We start from the raw sequence: 19,246 nt of genomic DNA on the forward strand, positions 1-19,246 counted from the left end.
TTACAGGAGCTGCAATTTTTTTCATAAAGGTAAAATGTGTCCCAACATTGTTGTGCATTGTTAGCGCCATAAGCGCTGCGGTGCCACAGAGACGGCCCAGCCTACAGATCATATTCTCCAGACGTAACGGAACATTAATGTTTGTTTGGTACAAGACCCAACAAACATAACATCATCATTTTTGTATTTTTTTTTTCCAGTGAAAATGAAATGCAAAAGTGACCATTCCAACTGAAATCGCATATCACAATCACAATATCTGCCAAAATAATCACAACATGATTAATGCATACTCATGAACATTCACAGGGACTCCATCTGCAGTATTATCCCCTTTGTGCTCTCTTCTGGGGGAAGAGACGAGAGGAGAGCAGGGAGGACATGAGACGGAGGCTGTCAGGTCCGAGTCTCTAATTGAAGGTGTCATGGCTGTGTCTCCTCCTCGTCTTTCCCAGCCTCCCTGCTCCGCTCAGGGCAAATATAGCAACAGGCACCACAGGAGAGAATCAGTGCTTTGCTACCATGTTGTTTTTGGCATCTGTGTGTTAGCATGGAAGGAATTTCATCCTTTTGATCTGCATTTATTGTCCCGAGGGTGCCACTCATGAAATTACAAGGCAGAGTATTTCTTAGATTCTGTGTTCTCTGTTGTTTGTGTGTGAGAGTGTGAGAACTCTTATGTCTTTCGTGTAAACAGCCTCTCCAAATTATGACTGACTGACATACAGCCATGAATCTATCAATTAGGCTTATTATAACTAAATGAATTAAAAGATTTAATTATGAACACTGTTATCTTCGCTGTTCTTAAGTAAAAGAAGAATGTGTGTGGGTTTGAGGGGGCTACGTCGTTTCTTACCAACTGTTATGTTTCAGAGCCAGTATTGTGGCAACAGTGTATATTCTGAGGATTTTAATGACTTTATGAAAACAGAAATATGGCCAGCAAAACCTGGCTATCAGTTGAATTAAAGCATGGAAATAACTAATGAGTAAAAAAGCCAACACGCACTACTAATATATTTAGGTTTTCCTCTAATATTAATGTAATAGATCACTCTTTTTTTCCAGTCTCAAATGACTACACCACATTTTTAACTAGGAAATATAAACATGATGAATTTGCAAAATGTTAAAGGGACTGCCCAAGAAATCTCCCTGCTAGTTCAGTATTCAAGCCAGAGGGAGGAAATGCTAATGCTGAGGGAAGAGCACTCAGTTATTATGTGTCGTTAGGATTGTGAGGACTGTTTGTTGGCATGCCTCCCGAAAGAGAAGGTGAAGCTCAGTTTACTGCAATAGACTGTGTGATTGTATTGTTGATATTAATGTGAAGAGTTATCAGTCCCCTTTTACCTTGATTTTACCTATCTATACACTGACCATGTACAGTATTCTCTCTCTATCTGCAAGGTGTTTAAATACTAGACAGATAATCAGTAGGAAAGTAAGGTTTTATTTAAAGCCAACCACCCAGGTAACAACAGCCAGAGCAAGAAATGTATATCTGGTGCTGTTGTACACTCAAAGCATAATTTGATTCATCTGTCATTCAAATAATGTTTTTCCTTGCTGTAAAATAGAGTTTGAAACATAGCCTACATTGGCTTAGTGAATTAGTACGTTAAAGAACTGAGCCAAAAATAGTCTGCAAGATACTGTATCCAGTACATCCAACAAAAAACAAAACAAAGCAAACAAGAAAAAAAAACACAGTAGACCCATTAGTAAGTTACAGGATTAAAAGAATGCTGTTGTATATATGTATATAGGGATGCCACTTTTTTTTCTCAATTAATCAACTAATTGTTTAGCCTAAGAAAGTCTAAGACAAAAAGAAAAAACTCTCATCACAACCAGAGCCTAAGCTGAGACAAAGACCCTAAGATGTTCAGTTTTAATCAAACAGGATTAAGAAAATATTCATGTTGAAGAAGACAGATCCATAAAATATTTGGGAATTTTCATTAGAAAATGACTTAAATGACTAATTTGAATGTCAGAGTTGCTTATTAATTTTCTGTTGATCAACTAATTATTTCAGCTCTGGCCGTGTATCTTAAGTTTTGTGTCAATTCATGCTTTTAGTAAGTATGTTGCATAAACACGATCTTGCAGATGTACGTGCACGTGTTTTGTGTATTAACAGATTCTGCAGTAGCTGTTGCTGGTGAAAAGGGACCAACACATGTCCCTGCAGAGCAGGAATAGTAAGCCATACATCAACCACACCCCACATGGCAACAGACAGCAGGACTGCTCACACCTACTCACATACTGTACACACACACTCATTAGTGAAAGGCTGCTATGTCTTTCACACGCTGCAGTCTGTTTCCATCTAGCAGATATTACAAAAGCACATTATCACTGCGACACCCTTGCAGGCTCTGTAATGCAAACTGAACGTCAGACAGACACGGTAGCCTTGACAAGTCAGTTCAGACTATGTCAACACCTCTTTGATCCCGGCCGGCTGCATGGACAGAGCAGATCCCGCTGGAACAGTGTGGCGGTGGAAGCTGTTGAGTGAAAAATTAGGCCTCCATCTGTGTAAGAGCAGCTCTTCACGTGGAGCCATAGAGAGCTGGTAAGAAACACAGAGGCAGACACTGGAGGGAGAGAGGTGGGCGTAATTGTATCTGAAAGTGAGGTTAACCACACACGTATTCAATGGGCCAGTTAAATCACCCCACTGTAGAGAGCAGTTAAAATGAAGAGAAGGGTGCGAGGCTCAAAACCACTTGTCCTACAGGCTCTAGAGGGTTTTATTGTCTTTTCTTTTTTTTTGGTCCCAGTTCATGCTTTGTTTTGGTAAAGCTCCTTTGTGTGATTACTGGCAGGGAGTAGAACCAACTGAAACCACAGACTTCTATCTATAAGGCACACATTGATTATGCCAGGCTTGGAGTGACATGTGTTCACTGATGAGGTCCTTGAAAGTCTTTGTCGCTAAGGCTATAAGTGGTGTTCTACATTTTAAACATGCTAACAGCATACAGTATATAGTGAGTTCACCATTTTGTAGTGCTGTCCGAATGTATAGCGAGAATTATTATACCCTATATAGTGGACCTCTAGTATCCCCAAATGCATCGTGAAAAGTAGTGTGCAACCGGTGGTCACTAACCAAGCAATTTATACCATCATGCATTGCGCTCGCACTGAAAGAAAGAAAAACAGTGCAGAAAGAATGACACAAGTTGTGTGCAAAAGTTTTTTTTTCACTTTGCAGATGAGCTCACTATATAGTCCAACATAGAACTCCCTAGATAGTGAAGGGGGGGGTAGTGAATGAGTTAGTGATTTCGGACACAACCAATGTCAGTCTGAGTCAGTTAGTCAGTCGGTTCACCATTTTGGTTCAGATTGAAATCACTTCACCAACTATTTCATGGGTTGCCATTACATTTCCTTCAGATATTCATGGTCCTCAGATAATGGATGAATGTATATGCTGGGCTTATATTTTAGGACGCTAATAGCTGAACTGACGTCAGTATCTTCAAATCCTTGCTTTGTAATGACAGTCTTTATTGCCGGTCTTTATGAGGTTAAAACAGTGGAGTTCCTTTTAAAGCTACGAAATGATTGAAGACAAAGGGAAGAATGTATGAGCTTATAAATGTGGACATTCATACATGTATATCGTCAAATCATTCATTCAACCCGAATGACATGTTTAAAAGAGATCCAGCTCACAGCACATCTTGGTCAGTTTTTCAGAGAAGAAGCTGGCTGTTGGTTTAAATCAGGTTTAAATGCCAACCTCATGCATTTGCAGTTTCACTCACATATAGTCCTGTCTGCTCAGTAAAAAGGTCATGAGTTATTTAGTGCAAGAGAGAGCAGGAGTGCTGACCAGATAGTAGGTATAGGTTTCTCTTTTTCCTGATCTCCTGAGTTTTTCTTCTTGGCTTTCTCCCTTTCACTACTCAAGAAACTCATCATCAATCTCTGATGTCGACTGAAAGTTCTGTGGATGTGTATGTATGCATGTATTTCATTATGCGTGGCTGCGCAAACAAAAAAAAGCATCTAGCGACCCCTCTTGCAGCAATAAAGTGTGACTGGCCTGGTTGACACCGCTGTCCTTAAAGCCCTCTCATCAGCAGGGCTGAAAACGCCAGATCATTGTTGTTGAGACTGAACAGAAAAACAAAGATAAAAGAATAAGAAAGAATGGGTGGCGTGGGAGGCAGCAGGTGCTAATTGAAACCATCTTGCAGAAAGCACAGAATGCCTTTTCACCACAGCTGCTGCCTTTCGTTTTTCTCTCCCTTATTCAGCTCCAAATGGTACGTGCCATGCACTCGACAGGCTGACTAATCGCTCTACACAGGCTTGAATTCAGGCGTGTGTATTAACTAGGCCAATTAGCCAAGCACCGAGATGCCTAGTGATGAGAAGAGTCATGCTCCCTTTCTCAGCCGAGTGTCATTAATCAGCAATAAAGGTGCTGAAGCAACACTATACAGTTTACTGACTGCTTGACTACTTACAATGGCCAGGTTTTCTTGCTCAAGCCTCTTGACCTCAATACAGCATGACTGTGTTTCTCTGGGGCTCTGCAGTTTTCGTGCTACAAAAATACATTTCTGGACGGCTTAAGAGAGGGACAGAGAATGAGAGGTTGTGCCAGCCTGTGAGTGTGTGTGTGATTGTGTTTGTGTGTGCGTGTGAGTGAGTGTGAGAGAGAGGGAGGGAGAGTGTGTTTTCAGGTCTCTGCATCTCGGAGGACGCTGTGTCTGCATGTCCATCTGTACATTTGCATCTGGATGAGGGCTTGTGTTTGTGTGTGCATGTGTGTATGTGTACAGTATGTGCATGTATGATTGCATGCTTATCTCTCTCTCTCTCTCTCTCTCTCTCTCTCTCTCTCTGTCTGTGTGTGTGTGTGTGTGTGTGTGTGTGTGTGCGTAGAGAGTGTCTGTGGCAGAGAGCAGGCCTCATGGTGAGAGTTGTCCTGTCTGCTCTTGTATACTTGGCTGCTGTGCAGTAGACTGGCCCCAAGTGACCCAGGGTCAGCTCATCAGCTCACCAAAATGAGAGGGTGGAACCGTCCAACTACTCTGTGCTGTACTCACTGACTCACAATTAGAAGACACAAACTCAGAGTCAATTAGTCAAAATTTATTTCCCTTTATTTCCCCTTCTTTTTGCACAATTCCTTTCCTGCCTGTTCTTCTCTTCAGTATATTATTATTAGACTGCCGTCTTTTCTGATTTTTATTGTATACTATACCAAACCTCAGGTACCTAATAGAAAATCGGCAGGGTCCCAGATGTCTCTTCTGTCTTTAATCGTGAGCTACAATATCTGTGTGTGTATATCAGCTATTATACTGTCAGATTCGTTTGTTAATGTTGTTATTTCCCATTTACTACCCGGTGTTTCATGCTCGCAAAAGGCTACCATGATTCATCTTAATTTAGGCATTGTGCTTGTCCATCTGACTCGAGTTAGACACGTAAGTCCCCATCACAGGGGTAGAAATATGATTCATGCATAAATTCACTATGATTCATGCAGCTCAACCAAGACGCCGCTGAAAAAATTTGTGAGGTGAAGTTCTTATTAAAACTGAAGTCTTGTTTCATTTTCCTACTTGCAAAACGTATTTGATTCAGGCGTCAGGTTTGTACATCTTACACGCGCACCAGATCTGACACGGCCGTCTTTGATCAGCAGAGGATATTTGATATTTTTTTGTGAAAACAGATACCAGTTGTAATATTCCTGTTGGAGTTCAGAATGCCATGAAGGCTTTAATCTGACCTAAACAATTATTTTAGTGGCAGTTGAGGGGATCTCTTGTGTGATACACACACAACAACAACAACAACAACACAACAACAGCACAATAATAATGAGAGTGAGCTAAAGTGACCCATAAGTCTAAATTTTGCTCTTTGATGCCAGCTGTCGAACAAAGTATTCTGAAATGCTGCCAGTGTTTGGGGCTAGCCATGTTGACAGAAACTTTAAAGATCCTAACATATAAGTTAAATGAAGACAAGATTTTCAGCCAAATTACGAACACTTTTGGTTATTTCACAAGACAGATTTCCGTCTGTGCTGTTGGCTGTTGGCCATGGTTCAAAGTGAGCAGAGTGGAAAAGGTGGTACAACATTTGTAGCATTTGGAAAGGTGGCATGCAAAATGATGCTTTAGCAACAAATCAGACGACAAGCTCCTCAACCAAACTGACAAACCCCGACCTTTCCCACCGTTGCCTATAAAATCAAGCAAGTCAACAGCTAAGTAAGATTGCAACAGCAGATTATCTACTCTGCTGCACACTGATTAACAGCGGATCAGATTGAAAAGCTGATATGTTGTCATGCAACTAGCACTTAAAAATGGAATGAATGGCACTGGTTGAGCTGGTACCAATTTGTGAGAGTCCCAGGCCGCTGTCAGTCAAATCCGATCAAAACAACACCCATAGTGTGCAGAAGAAGCAGTTTAGCTGAGGATGTTTTTTCTTTTTATTTTGACTTTGAGTTTTGCTTAAACATTAGATAGGTTAGATAGATTGATAATAAATAGATGGATAATAGTACATTAAATTTTCCCTGCATTTTCCAATATGCTTTTTATTCAGTCACTTTAGATTCATTGTTGTTAGATGTCCTGACTGCAGTGACTGAAACTCCTGGTGTTAGCTTCTTGTTTTGTGGTAAGATCGTTGAAAAGCTTATCCATTACATGCTACAACATAGTGTAAGAGTTACACAAGTGAAAATGACCAAACTGATGCAGGAATGTTACTTATCCAGCACGATTTACATAAAGTTAGCTGGCATTAGCTAACATAAGCATAACATTAGCCATCTTAAACTACTGGTCAAACCAGACCAAGTCAGGTTGCAGCAAAACCTCTGAGTGTATTGAATTGGAAAAGGGTGCGTTTTATTGCTAGTGAATTTCACTTTTTATTTGAAAGACAATGGAATATCTTATCTCGTCTTTCACAAGTTACACAGTGTCTCTTTAATATAACAGAGGAACACTTTTGGATTTTGAGTTTTCGGGGGCTTATTGTAAGATCAGTTATATCAAAGATTCATGACAACAAAACCATTCCAGTCTGTTGCAAAGAAAAGCCACAGCAGTGTGAATTACAGGACGTGCATTGTGGCTCGAGTTTGTGAAGCTCATCAGCATGTAGTCACTGTGGGAATAAACGCAAGACAGTGATGCAGGATTATAGAGGAGGTAAAAAAGTGTCTCTGCTCGTTTCTTTGATGTGATGAGAGTACGAGAAAGAGTAGGAGGCAAGACAAAGGTCAAGAGAAAACATCAAGTAATAAGTGTACCATCCATGTTCGCTGCCATATTGTATGAGTTGTATATCAGGAGCTGACATTACAGCCTTTCAGTAGTATGTCTGCCTGTAGCTTCAGATAATTTATCGCCAGTAGTGGAGAATGGCACTCTGATGTTTGCATCTTATATAATCCATAGTATTGTTTAACATTTGTAATATTTGTTTACTCACTGAATAGTGTCAAGAATGTGCCTCGGACTACACTGTGTTTGCCACTGTGCATTAATTAAAACACATTTTTATGCGAAAGGTTTTTTCTTTTCTTGATCAAGGTCAGTTTTCTGTTTGGCCCTTCTGTCTTTATGTATTTGAGAGAGAAAGTGAAAGACGAGAGACAGAGAAAAGACCAAAAACAAGACCTGTGAGAGTATTTATGGAAAGTGACTGAAATGAGGAAGAAAAAAAAAAAAATAAGCGTGTTATTTATGTTTCAAAATGTCCTGAGACAAATTTAGCCTTGACTTCACTGGTCCCAAACAAATTAGTCCAGGACATGCAGTGCCGCAGGAGTGGAAGATGCTCTGATGTTGATGTGTGGTATCAGCCTGTCCCCAGGCATTAGACTTGGACTTGGCCGTGACCTTTGCCTTTTGCCTGACCGCCTGCTCTCTCTGTGTGTGTGTAGGCATTGCACAAAGAAACCAGAGTCACAGTAAAGAAAGCCATCACTTCTGGCGACTGGCTGTGTTTGAGCGTGCATGCAAGTTGATAGTCAGTCTATTGTACAGTATAATTTGGCCCTGTCTGTGTGCAGCAGTGTCAGCCAGAGAGCTTCTGTATGGATCGGAGCTAGCCAGACTCATTACATTACTACCACTGTGATACCTGATACACGGACACAAGGGGCTCTGAGCCAGACCACTGCAGGTGATACATCACCGACTGGATGTGTGGTGTGTGTGTGTGTGTATGTGTGTGTGTGTATGTATGTGTGTTTACGTGTGTGTCTGAGTGAGTAACTGAGAAGATGAGGAGAGGAGACAAGCAGACACAGCGAGTGTGCACTATACTTGCTGGTGTGTGTATGTGTGTGTGTGTGTGTGTGTGTGTGTGTGTGTGTGTGTGTGTGTCTTGCCTGACGGAGACAAATCAAAAGCAGTGAATAAGCGTGCTAGAATGAGCATCTGTGTGCATATATGTTCATATGACTCTGTGTACACATACATGACTGGAAATGTGCACTCGAAAGCATGAACGTGTATTCACCGACTGTATATGTATGTGTATGTGCTTAAACCTGTTTATGTGTGTGTCCGTCTGCGTCTGTGTTCACAGTCATATTTAATTCATGAGGCAGTATCACTATTTCTCCTGTGTGCTTCAGAGATGTCTGGCAGCCAAACACTCCCACCTGTAGTTTGGAATAATTGATCCAGTCCCCCTGTGGCCATTTCTTAATACAAACACTATTAGCACTGCAAAGAGTGTGTGTGCATTTGTGTGAATGCGGGCTGAATATGTACATCCGCGTGTGTTTTGTATGTGTGTGTGTGTGTGTGTGTGTGTGTCGATCATACCTGACAATGATTGCCATGCCTGATTGACATGCAAGCAGTATATGATCATTATTCTGCATCGTTAATGTAAGAAATGTAAGGCAGCTAAAAAAACACGAAGCTGAAAGTTTGGAAAACAATGACTTAGTATATGAGCATGACTTTGCAGGTATTTGGTCATAAATGAAAGTACTGGACGTGATGATGGAGCGAGATGGAAAGTTCCATGGCTAAAGTTCATGGCAATCAATTTAATAGCTGCTGAGATGTTTCAGTCCGAACTAAAGTGATTCATTCTGAAATAACCGGCCCACATGGTCATCCATTGAGCCACGCTCTGAGCATATTTTGTACAATTCTGACGTGTATTACATTTTGTACGGGCCTTGTTTGTGGCTGTTTGGTGTTTCTGTGGTGATAAAGCGAGAAACGCAAACCACAACATCCAAAAAGACAAAAGCAAAAAAAAAAAAAAAAAAAAAAAATTCATCATGCACCCTGGGGGCGTCGTCGCTATTGTCTTTGTCTGCTCTAACATGCTTTCCAGACATGCATAATCAAACACAGATCTCAGGCGACAGGGAGCCAAGGTGAAAACTGCCATCACCTGCTGACCTTCCGCGCAGTGCGGGAGGAGGCTGAGGAGGTAGGGTAAGCGCTGTGATGCAATCTGACACTGCCAGATTCACCTTGATCTCCACCTTCTCTCAACCGGTCACATGCTTTCTGCTCTTTAACTGTCTGTGAACACACAGTAGTTCGGCAGAGTTTCTCATGATTGTTTTGTTTTGCTTTGTTAAAAACTGAGCAGCATCTCCACTGTGTTGAATCTCCCCCGAGGTGTTTTCCTCTGTGTTCTCTGCTCCCATGCAGAAATTGCATAATTCCTTACATATGCACATACATAAACAATCACACATTCATGCATATTCATACAGCAGGATATTATGGTGATGGAGATAATTGCTAGACACAAGCAGAATTCTTAGGAAGTTTTGCAAATTTTTATGTGCTGCACTTAAGGGGACACAAGGAGGAAGATGCTCTTTTCCATTCTCATCATATCTTGTCTCTTCTTTGATCTGTTCTGTCTGACATTCCCATCTCTTCTTCTCTTTTCTTTTTCTCTTTTGTGTCCATCAGTGGTCTTTTTGAACAGCTTTATTGTAGCTTTCAAGGTCATGGCATATTAACTGTAGGTTCTGTGTGTGTACTGTATGTCTTTGTCCTTTATGTGCCTATAGCATGCATAATTGGGTGTATGTGCTGAAATTAAGTTTCCATGCCTTTGTTGTAGCTGTAGCTCTCTTCCTTTCCCTCTGCAGGCAAACACTGCTTGCCGGTATATATCACACATACTACATCTCCCTAGGGTGGTGGAGAAAGGACAGGGACAGATATTGTGATGTACTGAGGCAATTTAATCTGCCACACTTTGTAACTGTGAACCGATCCGCCGTTACTTGGACAGGGAATTTCCTGCGTAGGGAATTTGAAGGTGACCCACCTTGCTTCAAATTCTGTGCCCCCTTTACCAAAAATTGAGAACTATTTCCAGAGCAGTGTGGTGTCAAGTGAAAACGATGGGTGATATGCTAGCTAATGAGCACTGGTCCCTAAAAGGATAACCTACCTTTTTAACAAGATGTGGCTAATATCAGTATCAGACAGGCACTGCTCAGAGTACATATCAAGTTTAAGTCATTTCAACTGTAAAAAATACAGTTAAAGTGGTAAAATGTCAGACCAAACTTAATGAATAAAAAAACGTTGGATCATCATATCCACCTACATCCTGATATGATCAATTGCAAAATGAATTTAGAAATTATTTATAGGCGAAAATAACCAGATGGGAATGACTAGAAATCTGCTCTCCCACTGTCTATGTCATTATAATGTATTACTCAGTTGTGTTGTGATGGAAATAAAGAGATCTTCTTGACAATTTTCTGTGTTAACAGCCAATGGAAATATTGTAGATACACGTAAATAACCCTCAAATATCATACTTGAATAAATACAGGAGAAATACCAGGAAGCAAAAAAGTAAACTATCATCCGTTTCACAATATTTCTGCAGACGTATTCTGTAGAAAGGCCATCGCCGGGCTTTTCTGAGTCTTCACTGTCAGTGTGTCAGTCCATCTGTGGTCACTGGCCGTCCATCTCCACCTGTCTCAAGAGAGAGCTTGTGGTTATAGGTCACGAGACCTGGGGCTCCGGGAATCTCAGATCTGTCACTCACTGCAGTGGCGAGAGTTCAGAGGTCACGCTACTCAAGTAAGTTAGAGACTTCTGGAAGAGTTATAAAACATGTATGAAATATTGTTTATGCTTCTGTGGTGATACTGAGACAGATGGTGTAGACAGATACAATTTAATACACACAAATATCTTCTCTTAAAGGTTGATCAGACAGTCGGCATTAAACGTGGGGTAGAGCCTGCACTTATTTACTGCTTTACGTCCAGATTAAATTGTGTGTGCAGAGGGTGAGTGAAATTAAAACAGCAGATGGATATAGTTTCTCTTTGACCTTTGAACTCCCATCAAAATTCGAGGACAACTTGACACAGGCCAGGAGGGGCGCCTCTCTGCTCTATGTAGGCTATAGCATTCCCCATTGGCCCCATTGAGTCTCTCTATGGTTATTCTTCAGCTTTTTTCACCTCTCTCATTCAGCACTTACACAGCCACGGGACAAGAATAGCTTTTCATTCATCATTCACTGTTCTCTCACATGCATGCTGGCCTGTGATATGTCAGTGTGTTTGCAAATGGACATGTGTATCACTGCACTGCCGCTTGTGTATTTATAGTGTCTGTTGGCCAGGTGTAGAGGAAATGTCTTCCCTTTTCTTCTCCACCACGGTGAGGATCAGTACACATTGTTCCAACCCTGGCCAGAATCTGGCCTAAAAATAACCGAGGGAGGACAATACTCCTCTCCTCTCCTCTCCCCTTGTTTCCTCTGTCACTTTTCTTGCGTAAAATGACAAGTTACAGAAAAGACCACAGGGCCATAACAAGGATGGGGGGGGGACAGAGCATTTTACACGATCAGGAGCCAGGTTGGCGGGAAGCTTATCTTTGTCTGTGTTTGTATAATGGCAAGAAGAAGAGGTGCAATGAATAATTTGTGCATTATTTCCAGACAATTTGTGTCATCCTGTCATTTCCCTTCAAACAAAGCTGTCACTTAACTTCACCTCAACAATATTTTGGCACGAAAAATGATGTAGATGTAAGAGTAGAATAGTGGTTTGAGCAGATCAAGACATCTCTGACTCCCTTCGGAGCATCCATCTCTACAGTCGTAGGAACCACAGACCCCTGTGGATTTGTTCCCTCCCTCTCTGCCTATTCATCTGTTCCCTCGCACACTTGCCTCTTTTCCTCCTGTGGATCTCAGATCAAAGCCTCGGTTCCCTTTGTGTTCAGATGCACTCTAGGGGCCCGGATCAATTGAATGTGTCTGGAGGGTATTGAGTTGGTCCGGCGCTACAGGTGTCCTGCCCCCTCTGCCTTATCTCCACCGCAAGCCTTTTCTTCTGGCCAACAACACAGCATAATTCTATTAACAGTGGCTCGATAGACACCCAATTTCACCAGATTAGCCAGGGCTAAATCCACACTTTAAAGGATCAGTGGTGGGGAGATAGGGATGTGGGATATAGATGGAGAGGTGTAGAAATACCACCAAACAGTATGTGTGAAGACATGCTACAAAAATGCCCACCTATAGAGACAGACCCTCAAATTATGCATACAAATATATGCGTGTATAACGCGTTTTCCACCTTCTGCACACACACTCGCAAGAAAGCGTTTGTGTTGTGTAAGCTGCTTTGTAATGCCAAAGCCTCTTATCTGTGTGCTTATGCAATTAAGCTGGTGAAACAAAGCCCATAGTAATTAATCATAATATCCCTGACGATACAGTATGTCACTGTGTCACCTCTGCTCCTGCAGCTTTACACAGCTCTCCCTGAGAGGACTAAACTATCTGGAGACACTTCTTACAACTGAATTTCCCAGTCAGATCCCTGCACCTAAGTCATACAAAAGATTTATTATAGTGGCATTAAAATCCCCCCAAAAAAACTCATAATTAAGTATTCTTCCAGGTTGTTTGTGTTTCATCACAGGAGAGAGTGAAGAAACTCATAATTTTTTTGTTGATTCAGCCAATGCTTAGCAGGTGTTGATAGAAGGTGTATGCGGTGTCTTCAGAGCTTCCCTCCTGATTGGTGGGGTGCATGTAAAGCCCCATAAGCTCTCAGAGGGCCTCTGTGTTTCAGCCACTGCAGCATATTGGCGCCTACTTCCTTAAGACAGCTTTTAGATTAATGTGCGTATCAGTGTGTGGTGTGTGTGCATGCGCATGAAAGTCGACGCCAAGGATTATAGTCACAGAAAAACACTGTCTCTGTCTTGTGTAAGTCTGGGTAAGCTTGCCTGACACACGCACACACACACACACACACACACACACACACACACACACACACACACACACTCCAAAGCTAGAGTTATCCCTTCCAATATACATAGATTAGTGGCCCCTCTTCACCTATGAACTGAGATCAGTGTCAAGTCAGTCTGCTCAGCTCCAAACTGCAGCACCAACAGAAACTCAAACTGGTCTGAGATCAGCACATCAACAAAGGACAAGTGGGTGTGTAACCGAGGGTGTGAGGAGAACTGATGGTTGGAGGGAGAGAACGTGGTATGAGCGTCATTACACCAGTGATTCACATGTTGAAAGTAGGCAGTGGAGAGAGAAGAAGAGAAACCTGGTTGCACTCAGAGTTAATCCTGCAACATGAGACGTGAAAATTCTCCTGATATGCATGTAAGCAAATATTTTCATTTCATTGACAGCAGAGTGGGCAGCATGTGGGATGGGGTTGAGTAGCATTTTATGAAATCCAAATTGTATTGAATCCATCAACTATTGAATCTACTTAGTTTTAGCTTACAGCATCTGTAAATCATAAATCTGTGATCACTTTTGTTAGCTGTTGAGACAGTAACACCTCTGACCTGAAAATGAGAAGAGCAGCAGAATGAAACACTGATGAGATCTTTGACACATTTACAGCTGGGGCTTCCTGACTTTAGTAACTTCATTATTACAAACTACTTGGTCCAAATACTGCGTCCAATATGCAGTATAGATTCCAACTCCCTGAACTGACGTGATTCGTTTCAGCTGATCACCTGAATCATCACTCTCCTCCTCTTGGTGAACTACAAAAACACAGTCTACTAATGGTAGCAGAGTGGTGTTTGGAGTGATGGCGCTTTCTCTAAGAAGTGATCTTTGGCCGAGTACAGACAATGGCTGCAGAGACCAGCTGACATAATGCATGGATTACTGAATAAGCCTACCAGGCACAGGCCAAGGGGCCCGAGGGGGCCAGGGGACCCCTGGTCTTGATCTGCAAAATATCCCAGAAATAGAAACAAAACAAAAACTAGATGCAAGAAAACTCTAAGCTGATCATTTTATATCCTAACTGCACATGTATGATCCATTAAGACCAAGGCTAGAGGAAAAGGTGGGGGATCACCAAAGTCTGTACACGGCCTCAGGGGGCCATGAATATCTAGATGAAAAGTCATGGAAATCACAACAGATGTTGAGATATTTCAGTCTGGACCAAAGAGGTGGACTGACCAACAGACCAGCTTGCATGGCTCACAATTCCCCACTGACATGGGTCCTAGAAATTCCCACCATCTGCATTTACACCTGTGCATAGACTGACTCTGTTTTTGCACTGTACTGTACATTATGAAAATAACAAATGGCACAGATGAGAATGTGAGCATGGATAAATCTCTGTGGGCTATGATTTTGCTGAGCGTTTTTATCCCCCTCCTCTGTCTCTGCCTCGTTTCCTCTTTATTACTCAAAGAGATGAATTTGTACTGTACGCTGCCTCAGCACCAACTCTGACACACATACACACAGAGAGGAATGCTGTATGAGTATTAGGGCTGGATTGGGATTATGATGAAGGAAACAATCATTATGATGAAAATACTGGCAATGATACCTATGCATATTCATAATTATCTATCTATCTATCTATCTATCTATCTATCTATCTATCTATCTATCTATCTATCTATCTATCTGTCTATCTATCTGAGTGGACAGTTGAAACCCCTGCTGAGACTCATTTCTGTTGTTTAACCAGTGCCCGTCAGATTGTCTGGCAACTGCAACTTCGCTGGCAGAGCTACAGAGAAAAAAAACACACAAATACGGTGGTGGGAGAGCACAAAAGTGCACTTGAACAAGCAGGCAGCTTGACAATGAGCGAAGCAGACAGATTGTGTGAGAATGAGAGAGAAGAAAGAATGAGAAATTTCAAATAATGGCAGGAAAAAATACAGTTGGGTACACAGAGTGAGAAAGAGAGAGTCAGCTTGTGTTCTAACTGTCACAGATGTCCACGCTTTTGCTTTTCCCTCCAAATCTGCGGCAGCATCCAACTGTAAATGCCACCGTTGCTGACGTGAGAGCAGCATCAGGTGTCATGTCAGACATGTCACGCCGAGCGACACTGTGGTAGAGGCGGATCCCCGTTCAGTGGGAGACAATGATGCAATCGGCATCAAACCAACAGATTGTAAAGAGCTGACGGCTGCAGAACACAAGATCACATAGTGACATTTTTTGTGTGGGTGTGAGTGTGGGTGCGCACATGCATGTGAGTCTGTTTGTCTGTATGCATTTTTTTGTGTGCCCATACAGGGGAGGCTTGTAAAACTAATTTTTAAGGTTGATTGATGATAACTTTCACACATTCTCCATTTGTCAGAGAACTTGCATAAGACACCAGACAGAGGAAGGATATATTTCTTTGCGTGCCAGTCTGTCTTGTGTTTTGTATTTTTTTTTCCATACAGTAAGTGGCAGATTTGGTGATCGGATGCACATTATGTCCATGTAAGAACAAAATGAGACAAACAGTTCACAATGTGTCATAGATTGTTCCTGTAAAACTCTTCTCTTTCTCTTTCTTCTTTCAGTGTGTTGTTTTGTGGTTCACAAACGCTGCCATGAGTTTGTCAGCTTCTCCTGTCCTGGAGCCGACAAGGGCCCCGATACAGACGTAAGTTAATACTTTATGCATGACACACAATAATTTTGTGATATACTGTATGATGTATTACAATATAGTACAGGATGCTAATTATAAATGTAGTTGAAAAATTAGCAAAATATTTATTCAAAAAGTAAGAACCAATCTCATTTGGCTGCATTTATCCACTGCATTTCAAATCAATTTGAGTTTCACAGACTTTTTGTGACTGATAAGATAAGAATATGTTTAAAGGTTAAAAGGTGCAGGATCCATCAATGCAAAGACCATTGAAATGTCAACCTGACAAAAAAAGCCAAAAGGACGAGCTGAAAGCAGGAAAGCAGAGTTTCAATGTTTAGTGAAAGATGGATACACCTCTGAGCCATGGGAACCCAATTCTTCTCAACATGTGCAAATCACGTTCAACAGGAAACTAAAACTCTTCTGTCCTCAGTATGTGTGAAGGTGCACAGCTTTTGTATGCAGCGAGCTAAACAGACTTACAGTTAAGGTTGAAGACAGATGATTGCCTTTTAAGTTTTCATTTGAGCCAGTTGTGAAACTGCAACAACAATGTGATGATAGTGATAAGCAAAACCTTGTTTTGATCAACTCTTAAAGCTACCAAGTTACATGTTAATACACTTCCTGCCTTTCAGATTAAAAGCCTCTAGCGTTTCAGTGGACCGAAACCCTATTTAATTCTTTCGTTTTTATTGCTGTGGTGATGTGCTGCAGTAAGCATATGGTCTCATTTGTTGTTGCTGGCATTTCTGTTGTTTACATGCTATTTAGCTATTCAACTAAAATATCTGCTAGTTTCTGCATCTGTGCATTCTGGTGTCAATCAGTTCTTTTTAATTTGCACAACAGGAAACTGACTACTGAACAATTCAAAGAGGCTAATTCAGACTATATAAATGTAGTTAGATGGTCTTTGAAGTAAAGTAATTTTCCTTGCCATTAAGAATTTATTTCAACATTAATTATTCAGTGGTGATTAAATTTCACAATTAGGAATTCAGTGGCTTATAAGATTCAGATCTTTATGGCCATTACTTGCTTCCACACAGTCGGACAAACATGTTTGTTTGTCACTTCTGCTTTCCTTCGATGAGACTGGTCTTGTAGGCTTCACAGTAATTGAGTTTGGTTGTCCCGTCAGTGTTTTTAGATCTGAATTTGGCACAGACATTACACTTAAAAAGATTAGAATTAAATCTGCATTAAGCAGACTGACCATTTAAAAACACTATATAAATAACATGTTTTGAGAGGAAGTATTGCAATATATGACTGTATTTTCTTCCATATTTTTCTTCCGAGTTCATTTTCTGTATCAGCCTGTAAAAGCCAACCATCTATCTCCAGTATTTCACGCATGAAGCACTTCTCTGTTGCTGTATCAGCAACTGTTTGCATCCACACATCAGGTGTGATAACATTGTCCCTCATTAGCCTCCTCTCTTTACCTCCACGCCCATGTGATGCTGTCGGGGCAGGGTGGTGATGTTTTGTCAGTGTTGGAGTCAGACCTCTGTGGTCCCACGGGGTGTAGTATCTATGTTTGGGGGTGCATGTGTGACCCTGCTGTAACAGTTGAACCTCGGTCTCCTCTTCCCTCTGGTCAGGACTGAGGTCTGTCCTTGGTTAGATAAGAGGTGGAGGTTACGCAGCATGTGCTGGTGTCTGTTTAGTTACATGCAACAAGCTTCAGCAAAGCAATAACAAGCTGTTTGTGCACACATACAGAGGATAAGACCTCATACCGTCCCATCAGCAGTGCTCTCCCATCTCCACTGTACGACTGCAAAAGCCAATTATACACTGTATTTTTGCACTTCAGCTCCATCATACTGAAAGACCTGCTAATGAATATTCCCTTGCTGAGCCAATTAAGATGCAGACACACAACCACACCATTATTCTCTCATGTTTACACACGCTAGAACATCAAAATCCCTGTTTTTAATGTTTCCGATGTCTGATACACTTGATCAGTTTGTTCTGCACGTCCTCGCTGTGATTTCCAGTTTCTCCTCAGTAAATAACATCAGAGGTTATTAAGGTGTTTTTAAAAGATAGAAAGTCAGTTTAGTGAAGCTTTTGTAAGCAAGAGTACACTTTTGTTTACACCAAGTGTTTTAACAAGTTTTACCAAAGTGATTGCTCTGTACTGGCCTCTCTTCGTCTTGCTGTCTTTATAAAGACTCATTAGTCTTGTCTCTCGCTTCCCAAGACCCATTGTTCATTTTCTTTATCACTCCTGGGCGTCCTTCTTGTTATTCAACCGTGCCTCTCCTCAGCTCTATCTGTCTATCTTCCTGCCTAACTATTTCTCTCTGTCTTTCCCTTCCTCTCTTTTATCTCTGTCTTTCTGTCTCTCTCTCTGTCTCTCTCTCTTTCACACACACACACACACACACACACACACACCTGCATTGCTGGCTTCAAGTGCCCATTGTGAATTTTGGTCTGCCTGTTTTTGTGCCCATTATCTACTGACTGGCTTTGGCACACAGTGAATAGGGAGCCCTTTAGGGATGGACCTCTTTGAATTCCAAATGATGATACGGAACTAGCTTATACACAAACAGCTCTTTTTTTCCTTTAATCTTGTCAGTTTTTCACACTTTTCTCAATAAAAACTGTTTAGATACAGTATAGTTAGCTCAAGTTTAAAAAAAACAAACAAACAAACAAAAGACTGAAGAGTCTACTTGCCTGTGATGCCATCATGCACATCAGAATCATCTGTGTTGATCATATGTGCTTGTGCGCAATACTAACTATATAGTATGTATAGCATACATTACATACATTACAGTTCTGTAGTATCATTATAGTCATATCTCAAAGCTGAGAAAGGAGAACTCTGAAGCTGAAAATTACTTTTAAAGGATAAGGCTGCCGTTTTTCTATTTTCCTTATTCTCAATAAACCCAAGACTCATCTGAGACACACATAGAAAGATACACGACAAACCAGAAGGATGAAAAGAAAAAAGAATATTTGTGGAGAGTCTTAATTCAAAAACAATATGTAAAGTGAGCTAAGAATGTAAGTGTTTCTAAAAAAATAGAATTTTCTCATTTTGTAATAAGGATTAGTATAGAATATATAATAAAGTTATCAGGACTCACTCACTTTTATTGAAGCAAGAGGCTGGCTCAGTGTATTGGCACAATTTTCAAATTTTTTTCAATTTTTACTTGAAATGCTGATAATTTATGTTTGTAAGTTTTAACAATTTGTGATATTCATTTATGCGAAGGAATATATGTTAAGTATGATATATAATTATATAAT

General features: G+C 41.0%; 1 protein-coding gene across 1 annotated transcript in view; it reads left to right on the forward strand.

Annotated features, from left to right (window-relative positions):
- The window catches only part of LOC111227115 (protein kinase C alpha type-like), a 101,147-nt gene that overhangs the window by 14,313 nt on the left and 67,588 nt on the right, over nucleotides 1–19,246 (forward strand). Inside the window, exon 3 of the mRNA XM_022752520.1 lies at nucleotides 15,882–15,964. Coding sequence (XP_022608241.1) covers nucleotides 15,882–15,964 — 83 coding nt within the window. The remainder of the gene's footprint in view (nucleotides 1–15,881; nucleotides 15,965–19,246) is intronic.

Source organism: Seriola dumerili, unplaced genomic scaffold (assembly GCF_002260705.1).
Source record: "Seriola dumerili isolate Sdu_G_001 unplaced genomic scaffold, Sdu_1.0 BDQW01000169.1, whole genome shotgun sequence".
Taxonomy (NCBI): Eukaryota; Metazoa; Chordata; class Actinopteri; order Carangiformes; family Carangidae; genus Seriola; species Seriola dumerili.